This window comes from Bombina bombina, chromosome 7 (genome assembly GCF_027579735.1).
Source record: "Bombina bombina isolate aBomBom1 chromosome 7, aBomBom1.pri, whole genome shotgun sequence".
Taxonomy (NCBI): Eukaryota; Metazoa; Chordata; class Amphibia; order Anura; family Bombinatoridae; genus Bombina; species Bombina bombina.
The window spans coordinates 239,288,159-239,309,601 of NC_069505.1; the positions used below are offsets into that span (position 1 = coordinate 239,288,159).

The 21,443-nt window shown below is 37.9% G+C and overlaps 1 protein-coding gene across 1 annotated transcript in view; it reads left to right on the plus strand.

The window, feature by feature from the left end:
• LOC128636319 (receptor-type tyrosine-protein phosphatase beta) overlaps positions 1 to 21,443 on the plus strand; it is a 390,099-nt gene that overhangs the window by 131,977 nt on the left and 236,679 nt on the right. The window contains exons 7-8 of the mRNA XM_053689349.1: positions 7,780 to 8,046; positions 8,482 to 8,730. Coding sequence (XP_053545324.1) covers positions 7,780 to 8,046; positions 8,482 to 8,730 — 516 coding nt within the window. The remainder of the gene's footprint in view (positions 1 to 7,779; positions 8,047 to 8,481; positions 8,731 to 21,443) is intronic.

Genomic DNA, 21,443 nt, shown 5'->3' on the forward strand with positions numbered 1-21,443 from the left:
CGTGCCTGTTGAGGGTCGGGGACCCTCGTATAAAAAGGCTGAAGGAGAACGACCTGTACTGGGTGTCCAAGCATCTTTTTCCATCTCCCGGTTCCTAAACATTATCTCAGTGTTCCTAAAATCGATGCCATACCTGTACTCGATTGTGCAAAAGGAAGTCATGGCATATGGGGTCTTTCATGCTGTCGTGCCTGTTGAGGGACGGGGACCCTCATATAAAAAGGCTGAAGGAGAATGACCTGTACTGGGTGTCCAAGCATCTTTTTCCATCTCCCGGCTCCTAAAATCCATGCCATATACACGTCCCCTGATAGGGGACACCGCAGTGGAAGGTACCCGGCCACAATTTCTTTGCACAAAAAGCAATCCCCAACCTGTACTCGATTGTGCAAAAGGAAGTAACCTTACCATGGGTCCCAGAACGCACGTCATGTAATTCTCTGTCTGGTAAATTATATATCTATCAAATCTATCTATTTATCTATCAAATCTTTCTAACTATCAATCGTATCTATCAAATGTATATTGCATCTATTGATCTATGTAATCTATGTATCTATCTATCAAATCTATCTCGTGGCAGGACTGTTTTGTGACAGCCACTGGTGTTTCGGCCAAATGTCCGTCGGACAAATGTCCGTTGGCCAAATGGCCGTCGGCTAAAAGTCCGGCCACGATTGCACGCGCAGTGCCCCAAATTTCAAGTAGGAGGACCGACCAAGCATCTTTTTCCATGTCCCGGTTCCTAAAATCCATGCCATATACACCTCCCCCGATAGGGGGAGTAACAGGTATTAAACTGATCAGAATAGTACTACTTAACACACCACTCATATCTGGTGCCACAGTAGATTGCACATGCAGTGCCCCAAATTTGAAGTAGGAGGACCGACCAAGCATCTTTTTCCATCTCCCGGTTCCTAAAATCCATGCCATATACACCTCCCCCGATAGGGGGAGTAACAGGTATTAAACTGATCAGAATAGTACTACTTAACACACCACTCATATCTGGTGCCACAGTAGATTGCACGCGCAGTGCCCCAAATTTGAAGTAGGAGGACCGACCAAGCATCTTTTTCCATCTCCCGGTTCCTAAAATCCATGCCATATACACGTTCCCTGGCGCAGCAACTGCCTCTGGGAACCTTACCATGGGTCCCAGACCGCACGTCTTGTAATTCTCTGTCTGTGAAATTATATATCTATCAAATCTATCTATTTATCTATCAAATCTATCTAACTATCAATCGTATCTATCAAATGTATATTGCATCTATTGATCTATGTAATTCGTATCTATCAAATGTATATTGCATCTATTGATCTATGTAATTCGTATCTATCAAATGTATATTGCATCTATTGATCTATGTAATTTGTATCTATCAAATGTATATTGCATCTGTTGATCTATGTAATCTATGTATCTATCTATCAAATCTATCTATCTCGTGGCCGGACAGTTTTGTGACAGCCACTTGTGTTTCGGCCAAATTTGAAGTAGGAGGACCGACCAAGCATCTTTTTCCATCTCCTGGTTCCTAAAATCCATGCCATATACACCTCCCCCGATAGGGGGATTAACAGGTATTAAACTGATCAGAATAGTACTACTTAACACACCACTCATATCTGGTGGCACAATAGATTGCACGCGCAGTGCCCCAAATTTGAAGCAGGAGGACCGACCAAGCATCTTTTTCCATCTCCCGGTTCCTAAAATCCATGCCATATACACGTCCCCTGGCGCCGCAACTGCCTCTGGGAACCTTACCATGGGTCCCAGCCCGCACGTCTTGTAATTCTCTGTCTGGGAAATTATATATCTATCAAATCTATCTATTAAATCTATCTAACTATCAATCGTATCTATCAAATGTATATTGCATCTATTGATCTATGTAATTCGTATCTATCAAATGTATATTGCATCTATTGATCTATGTAATTCGTATCTATCAAATGTATATTGCATCTATTGATCTATGTAATCTATGTATCTATCTATCAAATCTATCTATCTCATGGCCGGACTGTTTTGTTACAGCCACTTGTGTTTCGGCCAAATTTGAAGTAGGAGGACCTACCAAGCATCTTTTTCCATCTCCCGGTTCCTAGAAACCATGCCATATACACCTCCCCCAATAGGGGGAGTAACAGGTATTAAACTGATCAGAATAGTACTACTTAACACACCACTCATATCTGGTGGCACAATAGATTGCACGCGCAGTGCTAAAAATTTGAAGCAGGAGGACCGACCAAGCATCTTTTTCCATCTCCCGGTTCCTAAAATCCATGCCATATACACGTCCCTTGGCGCCGCAACTGCCTCTGGGAACCTTACCATGGGTCACAGACCGCACGTCTTGTAATTCTCTGTCTAGGAAATTATATATCTATCAAATCTATCTATTTATCTATCAAATCTATCTATCAATCGTATCTATCAAAGGTATATTGCATCTATTGATCTATGTAATTCGTATCTATCAAATGTATATTGCATCTATTGATCTATGTAATTCGTATCTATCAAATGTATATTACATCTATTGATCTATGTAATTTGTATCTATCAAATGTATATTGCATCTGTTGATCTATGTAATCTATGTATCTATCAAATCTATCTATCTCGTGGCCGGACTGTTTTGTGACAGCCACTTGTGTTTCGGCCAAATTTGAAGTAGGAGGACCGACCAAGCATCTTTTTCCATCTCCCGGTTCCTAAAATCCATGCCATATACACCTCTCCCGATAGGGGGAGTAACAGGTATTAAACTGATAAGAATAGTACTACTTAACATACCACTCATATCTGGTGGCACAATAGATTGCACGTGCAGTGCCCCAAATTTGAAGTAGGAGGACCGACCAAGCATCTTTTTCCATCTCCCGGTTCCAAAAATCCCTGCCATATACACGTCCCCTGGCGCCGCAACTGCCTCTGGGAACCTTACCATGGGTCTCAGACCGCACGTCTTGTAATTCTCTGTCTGGAAAATTATATATTTATCAAATCTATCTATTTATCTATCAAATCTATCTAACTATCAATCGTATCTATCAAATGTATATTGCATCTATTGATCTATTTAATCTATGTATCTATCTATCAAATCTATCCATCTCGTGGTTGTGCAAATGGACTGTTTGCGGTTGTTTGCGGTGCATTACACGGGGAGTTTGGTCTGTCACTGTGAAGCGGGCGTAACCCTTACACTACCTGATCGATACAACATCATACCTGATGTTTTAAAGCACGTTATTCCAAACAATTTAGGAATGTTAGGTGATTTATGCCCTTTATGACTTAAAACCAGACTCTGCATCAACTATGTAATTTTCTATGGGAGTTTTGCCATGGATCCCCCTCCGGCATGCCACAGTCCAGGTGTTAGTCCCCTTGAAACAACTTTTCCATCACTATTGTGGCCAGAAAGAGTCCCTGTTGGTTTTAAAGTTCGCCTGCCTATTGAAGTCAATGGCGGTTCGCCCGGTTCGCCGGTTCGCAAACAGTTGCGGAAGTTCGAGTCTGCCGTTCGCGAACCGAAATTTTTAGGTTTGCGACATCACTATAAGAGAATATGTATCTGTAATATTTACTAAATGTTCATCTGCATTACCAAAGGGACAATAAGGGACAAACTTTGATTAAGGGCGTAACCAAATTCTTGTTGGAATGATTAGAAGTGAAGGAGTGGCTTATCACTGAAAAAGACTGCTACACTAGCTGTGAGGGGGGACTGATACAGACTCACTTGACTAATAGAGAAAAAAACCTCTTGGAGACTTTTTGGCTTCAGACTCACTTGGCTGGCACACACTCACTGGGCTAAAACAGAGATACACACGTTGCGCTAGTTTCTCTGACTTCATTTTGTTGGGACACTTTCTTAGGATAAGAAAGATAACTTTGAGGCCTGTACCCTGGAAAGTAGTGGAATATTCCTTAACATATGACCAACAGAATATTGGAAAAAGCTGAACTCTCATATGGTATTTGGTAATGTATGGTGAATTGTTAAATATATTTAATACTTTAAATCAAAGGAATTCTTTATAGCATAGTTAAATGGTAGCAGTGATTTAAAAGGGTATTTTGTATTTTAATCTACCGCCCCATTGGCCGGTGTAGTCTAGAAATAATTATATTGATGTTAAGTTAATTTTTTTCCTAAGAAAGGTTTTGTTTTCCAGATTTATTCAGTCAGTTTTATTTATTGTGAATTTTTTTAAGAACTGCACATACATTGGCTATTGTGTTAATAATATACAAACCTCTCTAGTTATTTAAGCATTGTAAGTTATTGATCCATATTTTGGCATTGGATTTGTGTTGTTAGCTAATTACAAATAGCCTTAATAGGTAAGGTGTGATTTTAATAAGCGATTCATTTTGAGTAAGGCTAATTTATAGAAATATTTCTTTTATAGCTTGCTTGGTATAGAAAATTGTAACAACTAAACATATGTATTTGGCCATAATTAATACGCTATTTGCTGCATAGATATAACCATTGTGTTTTAATAAGGATTAACTGATCAGAACTTTGGAAATATTGTTACGTAAATATATAATACTTTGGAGGTTACCACTGAAATAGAGTATAATTAATATTGTAACCTAGGTTATATCTAACACGTTGGATTACATCGCTGAGATAATATTTATGGTAATATTCTAACAGATATAATAGTATCAACAAAATATTAGGGTATATTTTTATACTGGCAGACTTTTTGCCAGTACTTAAGATGGGGGTGACCTTTGGGGGTGGGGGAGGGAAAAAAGCTGTTCGAGAGGGGTCAGGGAGGAATCAGGGGGTGGGATGTGTCAGGTGACAGACTGATCTCTACACTAAAGATAAAATTAACCCTAAAGGCTTCCAAATTAACCCCTTCACTGCTGGGCATAATACGAGTGTGGTGCACAGCAGCATTTAGCGGCCTTCTAATTACAAGAAAACAATGCCAAAGCCATACAGGTCTGCTATTTCTGAACAAAGGGGATCCTAGAGAAGCATTTACAACCATTTGTGCCATAATTGAACAAGCTGTTTGTAAATAATTTTAGTGAGAAACCTACAGTTTGTGAAAAAGTTAAAGATTTTTTTATTTGATTGCATTTGGCTGTGAAATGATGGCATAAAATATACCACAATTGGCCTAGATCAATACTTTGGGTTGTCTACTAAAAAAATATGTATACATGTGAATGGTTATTCAGGGATTCCTGACAGATATCAGTGTTACAATGTAACTATCGCTAAATTTGAAGAAAAAAAAAAGGTTTGGAAAAAGCAAAGTGCTATTTGTACTTATTGCCCTATAACTTGCAAAAAAAAGCAAAGAACATGTAAACATTGGGTATTTCTAAACTCAAGACCAAAATTAGAAACTATTTAGCATGGGTCTTTTTTTGGTGGTTGTAGATGTGTAACAGATTTTGGGGTCAACTTTAGAAAAAGTGTGTTTTTTTTATATTTTTTTCATCATATTTTATAAAACATTTAAAGTAAATTATATGATATGATGAAAATAATGGTATCTTTAGAAAGTCTATTTAATGGCGAGAAAAACGGTATATAATATGTGTGGGTACAGTAAATGAGTACGAGGAAAATTACAGCTAAACACAAAAAACGCAGAAATGTAAAAGCAGCTCTTGTCCCTAACGGTAAGAAAATTGAAAAAATGGTCTGGGCTCTATTGCTTCCCATTAAAAAATAAAAAAGCCCTAATCTAAAAATAAAGACCCCACCTAAAATTTTTTAAAAATACAACCTAACTCTAACCCAAATAAATGTACTCACCGTTCCTGAAGTCTGGACATCCATCTTGTTCCAGGTGTAGAAAAGTGTTTATCCAGGCAGATCCATCTTCATCCATCACGGGACCATCTTCTTTCTTCTTGCCGGAGGTGTGGATCGGTCTTCCGATGCATGGATCCGGAGCGGTGGTCCTCCTTGGTGCCAGTGATCAGCAACGTGGAGGTCCTCTTCATGCTCTGAAAATTTGAAATCAGCCAATAGGATGAGAGCTACTTAATTCATATTGACTGTTGAAATCAGCAAAAAGGCTTTAAGTAGCTCTCATCCTATTGGCTGATTTGAAATTTCCAGCCAATAGGAATGCAAGGTACCCCAAAATAAAAGGACCTCTATGTCGCTGATGACCTCTGCAGCCGAGGAGGACCACCGCTCCAGATCCGCGCATCGGAAGACCACTCCGCACATCCGGCAAGAAGAAAGAAGATGATCCCGCTATGATGAAGACTTTTTTCTGCCTGGAAGAAGATGGATGTCTGGACATCAGGAACGGTGAGTACATTTTTTGATCTTAGTGTTAGTTTTTTTTTGGGGGGGTAGGTTTTTTTTTAGGTTAAGGCTTTTTTTTTTAATGGGAAGCAAAAGAGCTAATTGCCCTTTTAAGGACAATGCCCATGCAAAATCCCCTTTAGGGGCAATGGGTAGATTAGATTTTTTTAGTTAGGTCTTTTTTTATTTTGGGGGGTTGGGTTGGTTGGGTTGGTTTTACTGTTAGGGGTTAATTTGTATTTTTTATGTAAAAGAGCTGATTTCTAAAGGGCACTTTAAAGGGCTATTGGTAGTTTAGTGTTAGATTAGGGGGTTTTGTTTTTTCTTTTTATAGGTTAGGGGGCTGAGTGATTAGATTAATAGTTTGTGTTGTGCGTGGATGATATTTTAGGGGTTAATAGATTAATTAGGTAGATTGCTTTGTGGGGGGTTGGCAGATTAGGGGGATTAGGGGTTAATAGTTTTAATAGGTAGTTTGCATTGGGAGATGACGGTTTAGGGTTTAATATATTTATTAGGTACTTTCCAATGTGGGGTTGGCAGATTAGGAGTTAATTGTTTAAATAGATGTGTTGTGGGGGGAAGGTGGAAATAGTAGTTTTGACATGTCGGTAAATTTTTGGGAGGTGGGATAGACTTTTACGGGCGATTATAGTTTTATTTTATATTTTCTTAGGCGCTGGCAGTTCATAAACTGCCGTAAATCACTGGCGACTCCAGAAATATCTATTTCTGCACATTTCTGAAAGTTGCAGGTTTATCTGACTTACGGCAGTTTATGTTCTGCCGGCACCTTATATTTGATTCACCAAATGTGAGAGGTGAACTTATGGGCGGCATGGGTTTCAGCAGTTGCGCTGAAACCTATGCCGTATATGTAATCTCACCCCAGGAGTGTACAACCTTTTCACATGAAGAACCACAATTTAAATACCAATTTTAACAATATTAATTGAATTAACAACAATACGTATTGTTCTTATATATAACCAACCATTAAATTAAGAACAATTTAGTTACATACAAGTAATTGTTTATGTTGTAAACAACAGGTAAATGATCACGGACAAGTATTATTGCTGTTTGTTATTTGTTGTGGTGCAACATTTATATAACACTAAAACAGGTAGAACTGGGGTTATACACCTATTTTATCCACAGCTGAAGGTTATATCCTTCTAATGGAGTAGAAGTCGTCATGTACAGCTAAGCTACAATCATTTTATCTATTTGTGAAATTGAATTACACACATCTATGTATTTACTGTATTTAATTTTATATTACAAAACTGGGAATTATTTATTAGTTTTTACTCTATATGAAATGTTCCAGTCTTTAAAAGAAGTTAAATAAAAAAAATTAAAAAAAATCAAGCATTGTATTGCATGGCTAATACTGTATATAGTTCACATGTACTGATATCTCATTATTATTGTACAATGTGTCTCACAGACCCAACACCACCAGACTCCATATACTTCATCTCCAATGGAACAAACATCATCTTATTATCCTGGGGAGACCCAATAAACATGACCAATGTGACAAACAGTTTTAATATAACTTATAGCAGCACTTTAGGCAATGGGACTGTCTCTAGCAACAACACAAATGTCACCCTTCAGAACCTTAGCTCCGGCACTAAATACAGAATAACGATAGTCACCGTTGCAGCCTGTCAGTATCAGAGCTCATCTGTTATAAGCAAAGTCACCACAAGTAAGTTCTGGTGCTATGTTTTTTATATATTTTATTTAAATTCCTTAATAATGATCATATTATTTAACTGCAAATGGACCTTAATCTTAAAAATAATTTGTCACTAGAAGAGAAATGCACCATAAAAGTTTTATTTAAACTGTCATGTCATTTTAAGCCATAAAACTTTTCATTCCTCTCTTGTGATTTTCAAAAAGTCCAGTGATCACCATATGGGAAAGTGACAGCGTCACATAGCATCTTGCAGGGAATGGTGATCAGCATCTACTCTCTATAACTATTATGTCAGATTGTATGTTATGTAGAATACCCTGTATGTTTGTATCTAATCTGAAAAAAAACCTAGATGTTCTACTTAAACCGTAATATTAAGCCTAGCGTAAGTGTATACATTTTACATATATATATTTATTTATTTGTTTATTTATTTAACAGGACCATATCCGGTGAACAATCTAACAATTTCTAGTAAAACAGATTCTATTACCCTGAATTGGAGTAAACCTTATGAATATAACAATAATTATACTTACAAAGTACAGACAGACGTGTCCTCTACAATAGTGCAAAGTGAATCTGCTACAATCAGTAATCTGACCCCAGGGAAGGCATACACATTCACTATAACCGCAAGAGCTTACAATGAGACTGAGGGAGACTCTGTATCAGTAACAGGCTGTACATGTGAGTACTAAGTGTATATACTGTGCACTGTAACAACACATTTATATATAATATTTGTGTATAATTCTCTTCTGTGCTCATGTTCTCTGTAACATGTGAGTGCCTGGTGGTATCTGATGGTGAAATATGCTGGTCCCCTTATTTAGTGCAAGTGGGATGAAAGCCGGAGATGATAATATACTTACACATGTGTAGTTGATGTTGTGTACCTGGAGTGTACAAACTTTTCACATGAAGACCCACAATGTAAATACCACTTACTTATATATAACCTGTACTTATATATAACCAGCCATTAAATTAAGAATGATTTAATTATATACAAGTAATTGTTTATTTTGCAAACAACAAGGTAAATGATCAAGCACAAGTATGTGAGTACTAAGTGTAAATACTTGGCACAATAACAATATATTTATATATAACTAGTGTTAAAGTCTGTGTACACGGACCAACATGTTTAAGGAAAGAAATATACCTACCCATCTATCCCTATCCCTCTATCTTTATCCCTCTATTCATCTATCCCTCTATCTCTATCCATCTATCCCTCTATCTCTATCCCTCTATTTCTATCCCTCTATTTCTATCCCTCTATTCATATATCCCTCTATCTCTATCCATTTATCCCCCTATCCATCTATCTCTATCCTTCTATTCATCTATCCCTCTATCTCTATCCCTCTATTTCTCTATCTCTATCAATCTATCCCCCTATCCATATATCCCTCTATCTCTATCCCTCTATTTCTATCCCTCTATTCATCTATTCCTCTATCTCTATCCATCTATCCCGCTATCCATCTATCCCTCTATATCTATCCCTCTATTTCTATTCCTCTATCTCTATCCATCTATCCCCCTATCCATCTATCCCTCTATCTCTATCCCTCTATCTCTATCCCTCTATCTCTATCCCTCTATCTCTATCCCTCTATCTCTATCCCTCTATCTCTATCCATCTATCCCCCTATCCATCTATCCCCCTATCCATCTATCCCTCTATCTCTATCCCTCTATTTCTACCCCTCTATGCATCTAGTCCTCTATCTCTATCCATCTATCCCCCTATCCATCTATCCCTCTATATCTATCCCTCTATTTCTATTCCTCTATCTCTATCCATCTATCCCCCTATCCATCTATCCCTCTATCTCTATCCCTCTATCTCTATCCCTCTATCTCTATCCCTCTATCTCTATCCCTCTATCTCTATCCATCTATCCCCCTATCCATCTATCCCCCTATCCATCTATCCCTCTATCTCTATCCCTCTATTTCTACCCCTCTATGCATCTAGTCCTCTATCTCTATCCATCTATCCCCCTATCCATCTATACCTCTATCTCTATCCCTCTATTTCTATTCTTCTATTCATCTATTATTCTATCTCTATCCATCTATCCCCCTATCCATCTATCCTTCTATCTCTATCTCTCTATCTCTATCCCTCTATTCATCTATTCCTCTATCTCTATCCATCTATCCCCCTTTCCATCTATCCCTCTATCTCAATCCATCTATCCCTCTATTTCTATCCCTCTATCTTTATCCATCTATCCCCCTATCCATCTATCCCTCTATCTCTATCCCTCTATTTCTATCCCTCTATATCTATCAATCTATCCCCATATCCATCTATCCCTCTATCATTCTATCCATCTATCTATATCCCTATCCCTCTATCCCTCTCCCTCTATCCTTCTATCCATCTATCCCTATTCCTCTATCCCTATATCCCTATCTGCCTATCCCTGTCCCTCTATTCCTCTATCCCTATCCCTCAATCATATCTATCCCTATCCATATATCCCTATACCTCTATACCTATTCCTCTATCTTTATCCCTCTATCCACCTATCCCTCTATCCACCTATCCCTCTATCTCTATCCCTCAATCCCTATCCCTCTATCCCTATCCATCTATCTCTATCCCTCTATTTATATCCCTCTATCCCTATCCCTCTATCACTATCCCTTTATCTATCTATCCATATCTCTTTATCCATCTATCGCTATCCCTCTATTCCTATATCACTATCCCTATATCCCTATCCCTCTATCCCTATCCCTTTATCCATCTATCCCTCTGTGCCTATATCTCTATACATCTATCCCTATCTCTCTATCCCTATATCCCTATCTGCCTATCCCTGTCCCTCTATTCCTCTATCCCTATCCCTCAATCACATCTATCCCTATCCATATATCCCTATACCTCTATCCCTATACCTCTAGCCCTATACCTTGTTCTCTGTAACATGTGAGTGCCTGGTGGTATCTGATGGTGAAATATGCTGGTCCCCTTATTTAGTGCAAGTGGGATGAAAGCCGGAGATGATAATATACTTACACATGTGTAGTTGATGTTGTGTACCTGGAGTGTACAAACTTTTCACATGAAGACCCACAATGTAAATACCACTTACTTATATATAACCTGTACTTATATATAACCAGCCATTAAATTAAGAATGATTTAATTATATACAAGTAATTGTTTATTTTGCAAACAACAAGGTAAATGATCAAGCACAAGTATGTGAGTACTAAGTGTAAATACTTGGCACAATAACAATATATTTATATATAACTAGTGTTAAAGTCTGTGTACACGGACCAACATGTTTAAGGAAAGAAATATACCTACCCATCTATCCCTATCCCTCTATCTTTATCCCTCTATTCATCTATCCCTCTATCTCTATCCATCTATCCCTCTATCTCTATCCCTCTATTTCTATCCCTCTATTTCTATCCCTCTATTCATATATCCCTCTATCTCTATCCATTTATCCCCCTATCCATCTATCTCTATCCTTCTATTCATCTATCCCTCTATCTCTATCCCTCTATTTCTCTATCTCTATCAATCTATCCCCCTATCCATATATCCCTCTATCTCTATCCCTCTATTTCTATCCCTCTATTCATCTATTCCTCTATCTCTATCCATCTATCCCGCTATCCATCTATCCCTCTATATCTATCCCTCTATTTCTATTCCTCTATCTCTATCCATCTATCCCCCTATCCATCTATCCCTCTATCTCTATCCCTCTATCTCTATCCCTCTATCTCTATCCCTCTATCTCTATCCCTCTATCTCTATCCATCTATCCCCCTATCCATCTATCCCCCTATCCATCTATCCCCCTATCCATCTATCCCTCTATCTCTATCCCTCTATTTCTACCCCTCTATGCATCTAGTCCTCTATCTCTATCCATCTATCCCCCTATCCATCTATACCTCTATCTCTATCCCTCTATTTCTATTCTTCTATTCATCTATTCTTCTATCTCTATCCATCTATCCCCCTATCCATCTATCCTTCTATCTCTATCTCTCTATCTCTATCCCTCTATTCATATATTCCTCTATCTCTATCCATCTATCCCCCTTTCCATCTATCCCTCTATCTCAATACATCTATCCCTCTATTTCTATCCCTCTATCTTTATCCATCTATCCCCCTATCCATCTATCCCTCTATCTCTATCCCTCTATTTCTATCCCTCTATATCTATCAATCTATCCCCATATCCATCTATCCCTCTATCATTCTATCCATCTATCTATATCCCTATCCCTCTATCCCTCTCCCTCTATCCTTCTATCCATCTATCCCTATTCCTCTATCCCTATATCCCTATCTGCCTATCCCTGTCCCTCTATTCCTCTATCCCTATCCCTCAATCATATCTATCCCTATCCATATATCCCTATACCTCTATACCTATTCCTCTATCTTTATCCCTCTATCCACCTATCCCTCTATCCACCTATCCCTCTATCTCTATCCCTCAATCCCTATCCCTGTATCCCTATCCATCTATCTCTATCCCTCTATTTATATCCCTCTATCCCTCTATCCCTATCCCTCTATCACTATCCCTTTATCTATCTATCCATATCTCTTTATCCATCTATCGCTATCCCTCTATTCCTATATCACTATCCCTATATCCCTATCCCTCTATCCCTATCCCTTTATCCATCTATCCCTCTGTGCCTATATCTCTATACATCTATCCCTATCTCTCTATCCCTATATCCCTATCTGCCTATCCCTGTCCCTCTATTCCTCTATCCCTATCCCTCAATCACATCTATCCCTATCCATATATCCCTATACCTCTATCCCTATACCTCTAGCCCTATACCTCTATATTTATCCCTCTATCCCTATCCCTCTATCTTTATCCCTCTATCCACCTATCCCTTTATCTCTATCCCTCAATCCCTATCCCTCTATCCCTATCCATCTATCTCTATCCCTCTATTTCTATCCCTCTATTTCTATCCCTCTATCCCTATCCCTCTATCACTATCCTTTATCTATCTATCTATCTATCCATATCCCTCTATCAATCTATCCCTATATCCCTATCCCTCTATCCATCTATCCCTCTATCCCTATCACTTTATCCATCTATCCCTCTGTCCCTCTACACATCTATTCCTATCCCTCTATCCATCTATCTCTATCCCTCAATCCCTATCCCTCTATCCCTCTATCCCTATCCCTCTATCACTATCCATTTATCTATCTATCTATCTATCTATCCATATCCCTCTATCCCTACCCCTCTATTAATTTATTCATCTATCCCTATCCCTCTATCTCTATCCCTCTTTACCTTTCCCTATACCTATCCCTCTAACCCTATCCCTCTATCTCTATCTCTATCCCTCTTTCTCTTTATTTTTCTTCAGTGTAGGATCCCCATTTATCCCCCCGCACCCCAATCTCCTTTTCTGTAGTGTAGCTGCCCCATCCCTCCCTGTTCCATTACAAAAATAATTTCTGTAGTCTAAGGCCCTCCCACTCCCTCCCACCTCCACTGCTGAGCTGCCCATCCACCTCCAGCCCACACCTCCTGCCAGCACCAGTCGAAGATTGTTACAGATGGTGACACACACAGTGTCACTGTCTGTAACAACCAATCATCTGCCCTCATATGGATGCGGAGCACCGATCGCGCTCTGGCTCCATATGCGGCAGATGCTTGAAGCTTCAAGAGCTCCAACTCTCGGCTGTACAGCTTAGACTACTGGAGCTTTGTAAAGCTATCTATCTCATGCTATGGTTAAAGGTCAGGTATTTTTGTCCTTGCACAGTCTCTACTGCGCATGACTGCATCGGACAAACATACCTGGCCTTTAATAATATAGGATATTTGTGTATAATTCTGATTATCCTACTTTTATGAAGGAATAATCTAGATTTTATTAGACAGACAGAGATGAATATTTTACTTAATCTTTTCCTTTACTGCTCCATTCAGCAATTTAAAGCCTATAACATTAATAAAAAAGAACATTGGCACATGAATACAAGAAATAAAACAGAGAAAAAAGTCCCTAAGCAACAATACCAAATAGTGAAAGTCCAGTATATCCCAGTAACTATATAATGACCAATAAGCAGATATCCCTCCTCTTTGTTCTGTGATGTGAAAGAAGGAAAACATTTTCCAATCTGAAAAAAAAATTGAAAAAAACACAGAACAAGAAAAACATCAGAAACATTCTGAAAAAAAAACAGTATCTTGAAACAAGTGGCGGCTGGTGAATTTTTAAGATGGTGGTGCACAAGATCCCGCCCCTTTGAGAAAGCCCCACCCCTCAAATAACCCCACCCATTTGAACCAAAGTAGCCTTTGGTGTAAAATGAACAAGAAGAATAGTTGATTTATTGTTTGCCTGTTTTCAAACATATGGGTGCATTATATAATTTTTAATGGGCTTTTTTTTTTTAAAGTTCATTCAATTAAACATTTTTTTTTTTTATTGATTTTACTGTGCTGAATAAAGCAGCTTGCTATTTGGGAGTTGCCATTAGCCAATGTGCAATAAAATCCCTGTACCAGTAGTACATAAAAAGGCCCATCCTACTAGCTTCGCTCTACAAATAACTGATAATAATAATAATAATAATAATAATATGTTCCTTTAATCATAAAGTAAAGATTTCAACTTTAAATCAATCACAAACAGGTAAGCGCTTCACCTATAATAGTTTACAGCCGGACCGGACTGGAAACAAAAATAGGCCTGGGTATTTAAAGTCGGAGCAGCGCAGTTTACATCCAGGCCTGGTTTACAGGGTGCAAAATGTAGCTCTATTTCCAAGCCATGCACACATATGTATTGCTTCAAGAGACAATACATAAAAACAAATATTATGGAGAAAATCTTACTAAGCAAGGTTTCCTGTCCCTTTTTAACAAAACAATTAAAGGAGGATAATGAAGTATAAATTGCCAGAGGATCACATTGTTTGACTAGCTACCAGAGGGATTTACATATCAAAGAAAGCATTTAAAAATAACTTTTAAATTTATTGATATACAAATCTGGGGCATTTATTATGGACTCTTAAATCTGCTTGTTGCAGGCAGCACAGCTCAATGCTAGCAGTTGCACTAGGGGTTAAAGGCTGGGCATAAAACACATTCTTTCTGCATCTCCCCTCTCTGTTAAGAAAAAAAAGAAACTCACACTCCTCTGTCTGTTATGTACACTATTGCAGCTGTCAGCGTTCTGCCGGCACACAGTCCAGTGACAGGAGGAAAGATGAGAATGTGTGATAGTTCAAGATAAAAAGTATTTTCTGTAGCAGAGTGATGGGGTACAGAAAGAAGAATGTATTTTGTGCCCAGCCTTTAACCCCTAGTGCAGCTGCTAACGATGAGCTGCGTTTCAGTAGGGGAAACTCACTGGTTCTGCTGTCTTACTTTTCACGCTGATGCAGCCTGCCACTAGTCCCCAATCTTTGAACTGCTGAACACTGGCCCTGATTGTTAAAGCAATAGAGAGTAACTGACTCCATTTCATGCAGATGAGGGGAGGAGGAGCCTCGTCGATGTCGGCATGTGACCTGGTGAGTTGTGATGTCTGACTCTTGTCTCAATCGCACAGCAAAAGCTGTATGATTAAGATAGGATAGGATAGGATAGGGGCTGGGTTGGAGCGGCGCTGCAGGCACTTAGAAATAAGTGCAAAGGGCTATGCCAGCTTAGACCTCTCTATCGCATGTGCAGTAAAAAAAAGCCAATTTTTTTCTATTTTTTTAAGCAAACTTGACAGTCTGGACTGGAAGCTTTTTTGGCTGAATAAATATATTTTTCTAATAGAGGGGGCTTATAAGAATATATAACCATAGTGCTGACATTTTGTATCTAAGAAGCCATTGAGGAAGTTACATTGAACTGTTGTACTGATATTGAACTGTTGCTTTTTTTTCTGTATTTTGTTATATGACATCTGTTCTTTGGGGAGTAACATCCTTATCTTGTTACTAACGTAACCATGAAGCTACGAGCATTTTTACATTCCTATGTTATCTTGTTGTTCAAGGATGAATTTCCCCAGTCTTATACAAAGGATTTTATGTCTGTTAAGTTGTATTAACTAACTTGTAATAGGGGGCGTGTATGAAGACCCTCTGTGTCGTTACATGTATGTAATGTAATATATTACCCAGCCCTGCTAAGAATAAATTAGAGCAGACTTAGATTCCATTGTATGTGCATGTCTGATTCTTGCTTTCCAAGGTCTTGAATGTGAAATACTCAATTCCAGTGATAAGTGTAACATACTGATTATTATTATGAAGATTATGAAGTGGTACCCCGGCGATCAGAGACCTAACAGGGCTATTAGAAAAATTATATTTATTTAGCCAAAAATTTCTTTTCTATCTTTTTTATGTGGAGGTTCACGTGCGCCTGTGCTCCTATGGAGGAGCCTCCACTGCTTGAAACTGAAGAATTTCCTCAACCATTTGAAACGAAGAGAAGTAGATTCAAATTACAATCTTTAGAAGCTTGATGAAGTAGGATTTGGTGCTAGAATTATATATATATATATATATATAAACATGTTAACTTTATATAATATATATGAATAAAAAGGGGGAGGGAAAATAGGGGAGGAATATTAGTCTCTGTCTGTTTAATAAAATGTAGATTATTCCTTCATAAAACTAGGATAATCGTAATTTTCAATCCCTGCTAGAAAAGAAACGAGAAGCTGGGGTTGAGTAAAAGAAAATTAGTAACTGCTTAGAAGAATTAGTTGTAAAATTAATAGTCCACAATTTATTTTATTTTAAGCAAAGAACAATACAAAGCTGAGGTTCTTCAGGAAAATAAGGGTAAAATAGGTTAGTAGAGGAAGCTTGTATTGCGAGAGATAGGGAAGATAACAGCTTGAGGAGAAAACATTTTAGAATCATAATCAATAGCTCTAACATCAGACACCCTTCAGTGAGATAGTAAGCATAATAAAGTGGCAAGTTTAGCAGATCATTTTTTTTAAAGATAAGGCAGAATTAATTGGCCAGGATTTGCAAAGGGATAAAATGAGGGTAACATCTCAAAAACATTTAGGAGTAGGGGGTCTTTTACGTTTAATGGATTTCATGAGTCTACAGACCGAAATGTGCTGACCAATGGGAGAATTAAGAAGTAGTTCATGACCAGCGGATATGGCAGACCCCACAACATTACTGGATCTGTATGCCAATCCCTCTTCAAACAAGGAAGTTAAATAATTAGGTACTTAATTTAAAGAAGCTGAAAAGGGAACAGGATACCTTTAACTGCATCAGCAAGACCACTTTTTCCAAGAAGAAAGGAAGATTTCTTGGCTCCTGGTGACCGATAGTCACTAAGGAGTGATTTAGCTCCTGCAGAAAGACCCTCTGAGCACCAGGAACCCATAAAATCATCCAAGCAACTAGTTTGAGAGATCCTGGCAAAACCAGTTCATGAAAATCACCTATTGGATTTGCTAAAATGTCCTTTTGATGTGGTAACAATAGGGGAGGAAGATAAGACATTTCTAGAAGAATGGGGTACCATGGCTGAGTTGACCACCATGGAGTTATCAAGAGAAGATAAATTTGATACATCTTGAATTTGGCTATTGTCCAGGAGATCATTGAAAATGGAGGGAAGGCATAGACTCCTTGAATTGGCCACTTCTGTTGAAAAACATCCATAGCCTGAGCCTCTAGATAGGGTCTCCAACTGAAATATTTCTGAAGTTGATGGTTTAGGCGAGATGCAAAGAGGTCCAGAAAAAATGGACCCCGTAAAGCAAATTTTTTTTAAAATATTTGAAGATTCAGCATCCAATTGCTGGAATCTACAAAGTGCCTTGAACCCAAGTCTGCAGCAGTACTTGAAAGACCCGGAATAAATTCTGCTGTTATATACAGTAGATGTTCTGAGCCAAACAAAAGTGTATAAAGTCTCTTGCCAAAGTGGATACAGTTTTGGAATTGGTCCCTCCTAATTTGTTGATGTACCTGACTGCTGAAATATTAGAAAAATAGGAGGAGAGGAATCTTTGGAAAAACTCTTGACAGCAAAATAACTTGCTATCAATTCCAGGTTGTTGATATGAAGTTGTTGTTCTGCATAACTGCATTTGCCTCCAGTTATAAGAGAGCCACATCTGGCACCCCATCCAGTCTTGCTTGCATCGGATTCAATAATGACATCCAAAAAAAAAACAAAAAATGACCTTTCTATTCCATGCTAGAATGTTGGATAACCACCATTGTAACTCCTCTCTTGCATCTGAAGATAAAGATATCTTGTGAGAATAAGATTATCCTTTGCGAAGATAATAAATATTCAGCCTTTGAAGAGACCTATAGTGTAAATTTGCTGGATAGCTTGAAATAGCTTGAATAGAAGAAGAAAGGAGCCCAATTATTCTCCCAAGGTATCTGATTGGAAAAAATTTCATCTTGAGAATAGATGAAATTTCTGACTTTATTTTTTATATAGGAGAGTTTAAGGAAGAGAGGTTGGAATTTATTGTGAAACCTAGAAATACAAGAGATTGAGAAGGGTTGAGAATAGATTTCTTGAAATTAACTAAAAATCTAAGGTGTTGTAGTAACTTGATTGTAGTGTTCAAATGAGATACAAGAATCACTGGATCCTGATTCATTATAAGAATGTTGTCTAAATAAATAATGAGGCGAATTCCTTTCAGTCGAAGCCAGGCTACCACAGGTTTCAAAATTTTTGTAAAAGCCCAAGGTGCTAAAGAAAGACCAAATGGAAGACATGTGAACTGCCATAATTAATTTTTCCAGAAAAAATCTGAGATACTTCCTGTGAGGAGGAGAATATGGGAAATGTCAGATAGGCATCTGTCAAAGCTAACCTGACCATCCCAATCCTTGTGTAGAAGACAATTCCTGAGGAGATGAACCTTCCTTTTTCTTTACAAAAAACATGTTGCTTATGAAGGAATTTTCCAGCATTGGAGCTGGTTCTATAGTAGATTTGATTACTATGTCTGCAATCTCCTGGTCTAGGAGTTTTGAATCTAGATGAGAAAAAACTATAGGAGTGGGTAATTTTGTTTGAACTGGGGGAGACACGAATTCTAAGCGAGATCCTGAAATGTTTTGAAGGACCCAAGGATCTAGTGTAATTGTTTCCTAGTGGATATAAACAGACTAAGAACTGTGCTAAGCCTAAAGTTACACTTTAGCCAATCCTTCCCTCAAAGTCGGTACAGACAAAATAAGATTATAGTGTATATAAAGGATGGCGCTAGTAGCCAGGTGTAACAGACACACTGATTCAGGACTAATAGTCAAAAACAATTTCTAAAAAATAATTTTAGAAATAAAATATGTCATTCATCATACATTTGTATCTATTTGATAACAAATTTCACTCAATAATTAAAAAAGGGACGTCTCCCTTACATATATAAAAAATATGAATAAAAAAAAAATTGTATATATATATATGTATATAAATCAAAAGAAAAAAATGTGAATCAAAAGAAAAAATTATTCATATATACCACCTTAAAAAGGCCAAAAAAGTGTCAGTAAAAAAATATATCAATAAAAAATATATGGTATAATGCTTAAGATGTCCATAGATGTTATGTCCCAGAAATTGGAGTTCTAGAATAACTCCTCTATTTATCTCCAAAGATGTAAATTCTTATATGGTGTTGCCCCTTTGTGACAAATCTCAACAAAACATACAATATATCATATAAACTTGCCAATATTTCATCATATGGATATACTTCCTTATATGTTCATGCAATATAGTGCACCTTTTAATTAAGACTGCTCCGCAGGTGAAAACATCACATCAATGATAAATGGCAGAATAGACGATAAGTGTCCTGATTATGTGAGTTTTTAAAAATTTCTGTTTAAAAGTTCATGCTGTACATAGTACCTTATTCAAAGCTGCTCTGTAAAGTTGAAATCCAGAAATCCAAGAGAAAGCCCAATACCCTGGGTGAAACGCGTTGAAGTGAAGCTGTTATCCTGCAAACTTATATACTCTTTTCATCACTAGGTACCTAGTAACCCGCATGTAATTTTTGCGTTAAGAGAGGGTCCTTTACCACAATCATCGAATCTGCTGGCTCTATTACCGATTGAAATTGCAGACTCCATTACCGACTGGAACAGCAGTTACACTGGTGGAAGAAAGGTGTGTGAAATCGCTCACATTATCTCCTGGAGGCGAGTGCTTATTCCATATCCAGTCTGTATTTCAACTTTACAGAGCAGCTTCGAATAATGTACTATGTACAGCATGAACTTTTAAATGGAAATTTTTAAAAACTCACATAATCAGGACACTTATCGTCTATTCTGCTATTGATCATTGATGTGATGTTTTCACCTGCGGAGCAGTCTTAATTAAAAGGTGCACTATATTGCATGAACATATAAGGAAGTATATCCATATGATGAAATATTGGCAACTATTGAGGTAGTTATCAACGCGTCTAATTTACCTGCCTTCGCCGGTTCAATATGCCCGCCTAAGCTCGCCTACCATCGCCGCCGCAGACCTGCAAAATTTTGCCTACGTTATCAATAAATCTGTCAAAAAGCCGCGCACCAAGTACGGGGCGATGAGCAGCGGACTGTGAGAGTTATCACTCATCCGATCTCGCTGCTCTTTGGCTTTTTGACAGCTTTATTGCTTCCCCTGTCACTAAGCACTCACACTATACTGTTCTACCCCCTATACCGGCGCCCCCGGAGCCCCCCGCAACTCAATAAAGTTACTAACCCCTAAACTGCCGCCCCTAGACCCCGCCGCAACTCTTATAAATGTATTAACCCCTAAACCGCCGCTCCTGGACACGCCGCAACGCTTATAAATGTATTAACCCCTAAACCGCCGCTCCCGGACACCGCCGCCACCAACATTATACCTAGTAACCCCTATCCTGCCCCCCCTACACCGTCGCCACCTATAATAAATTTATTAACCCCTATCCTGCCCCCCCTACACCGCCGCCACTGTAATAAATTTATTAACCCCTAAACCTAAGTCTAACACTAAACCTAACACCCCCCCAACTTAAATATTAATTAAATAAATCTAAATAATATTTCTATTATTAACTAAATTAATCCTATTTAAAACTAAATACTTACCTATAAAATAAACCCTAATATAGCTACAATATAAATAATAATTATATTGTAGCTATCTTAGGATTTATTTTTATTTTACAGGCAACTTTCAATTTATTTTAACTAGGTACAATAGCTATTAAATAGTTATTAACTATTTAATAGCTTACCTAGCTAAAATAAAGAGAAATTTACCTGTAAAATAAATCCTAACCTAAGTTACAATTACACCTAACACTACACTATACTTTAATAAATTATTCCTATTTAA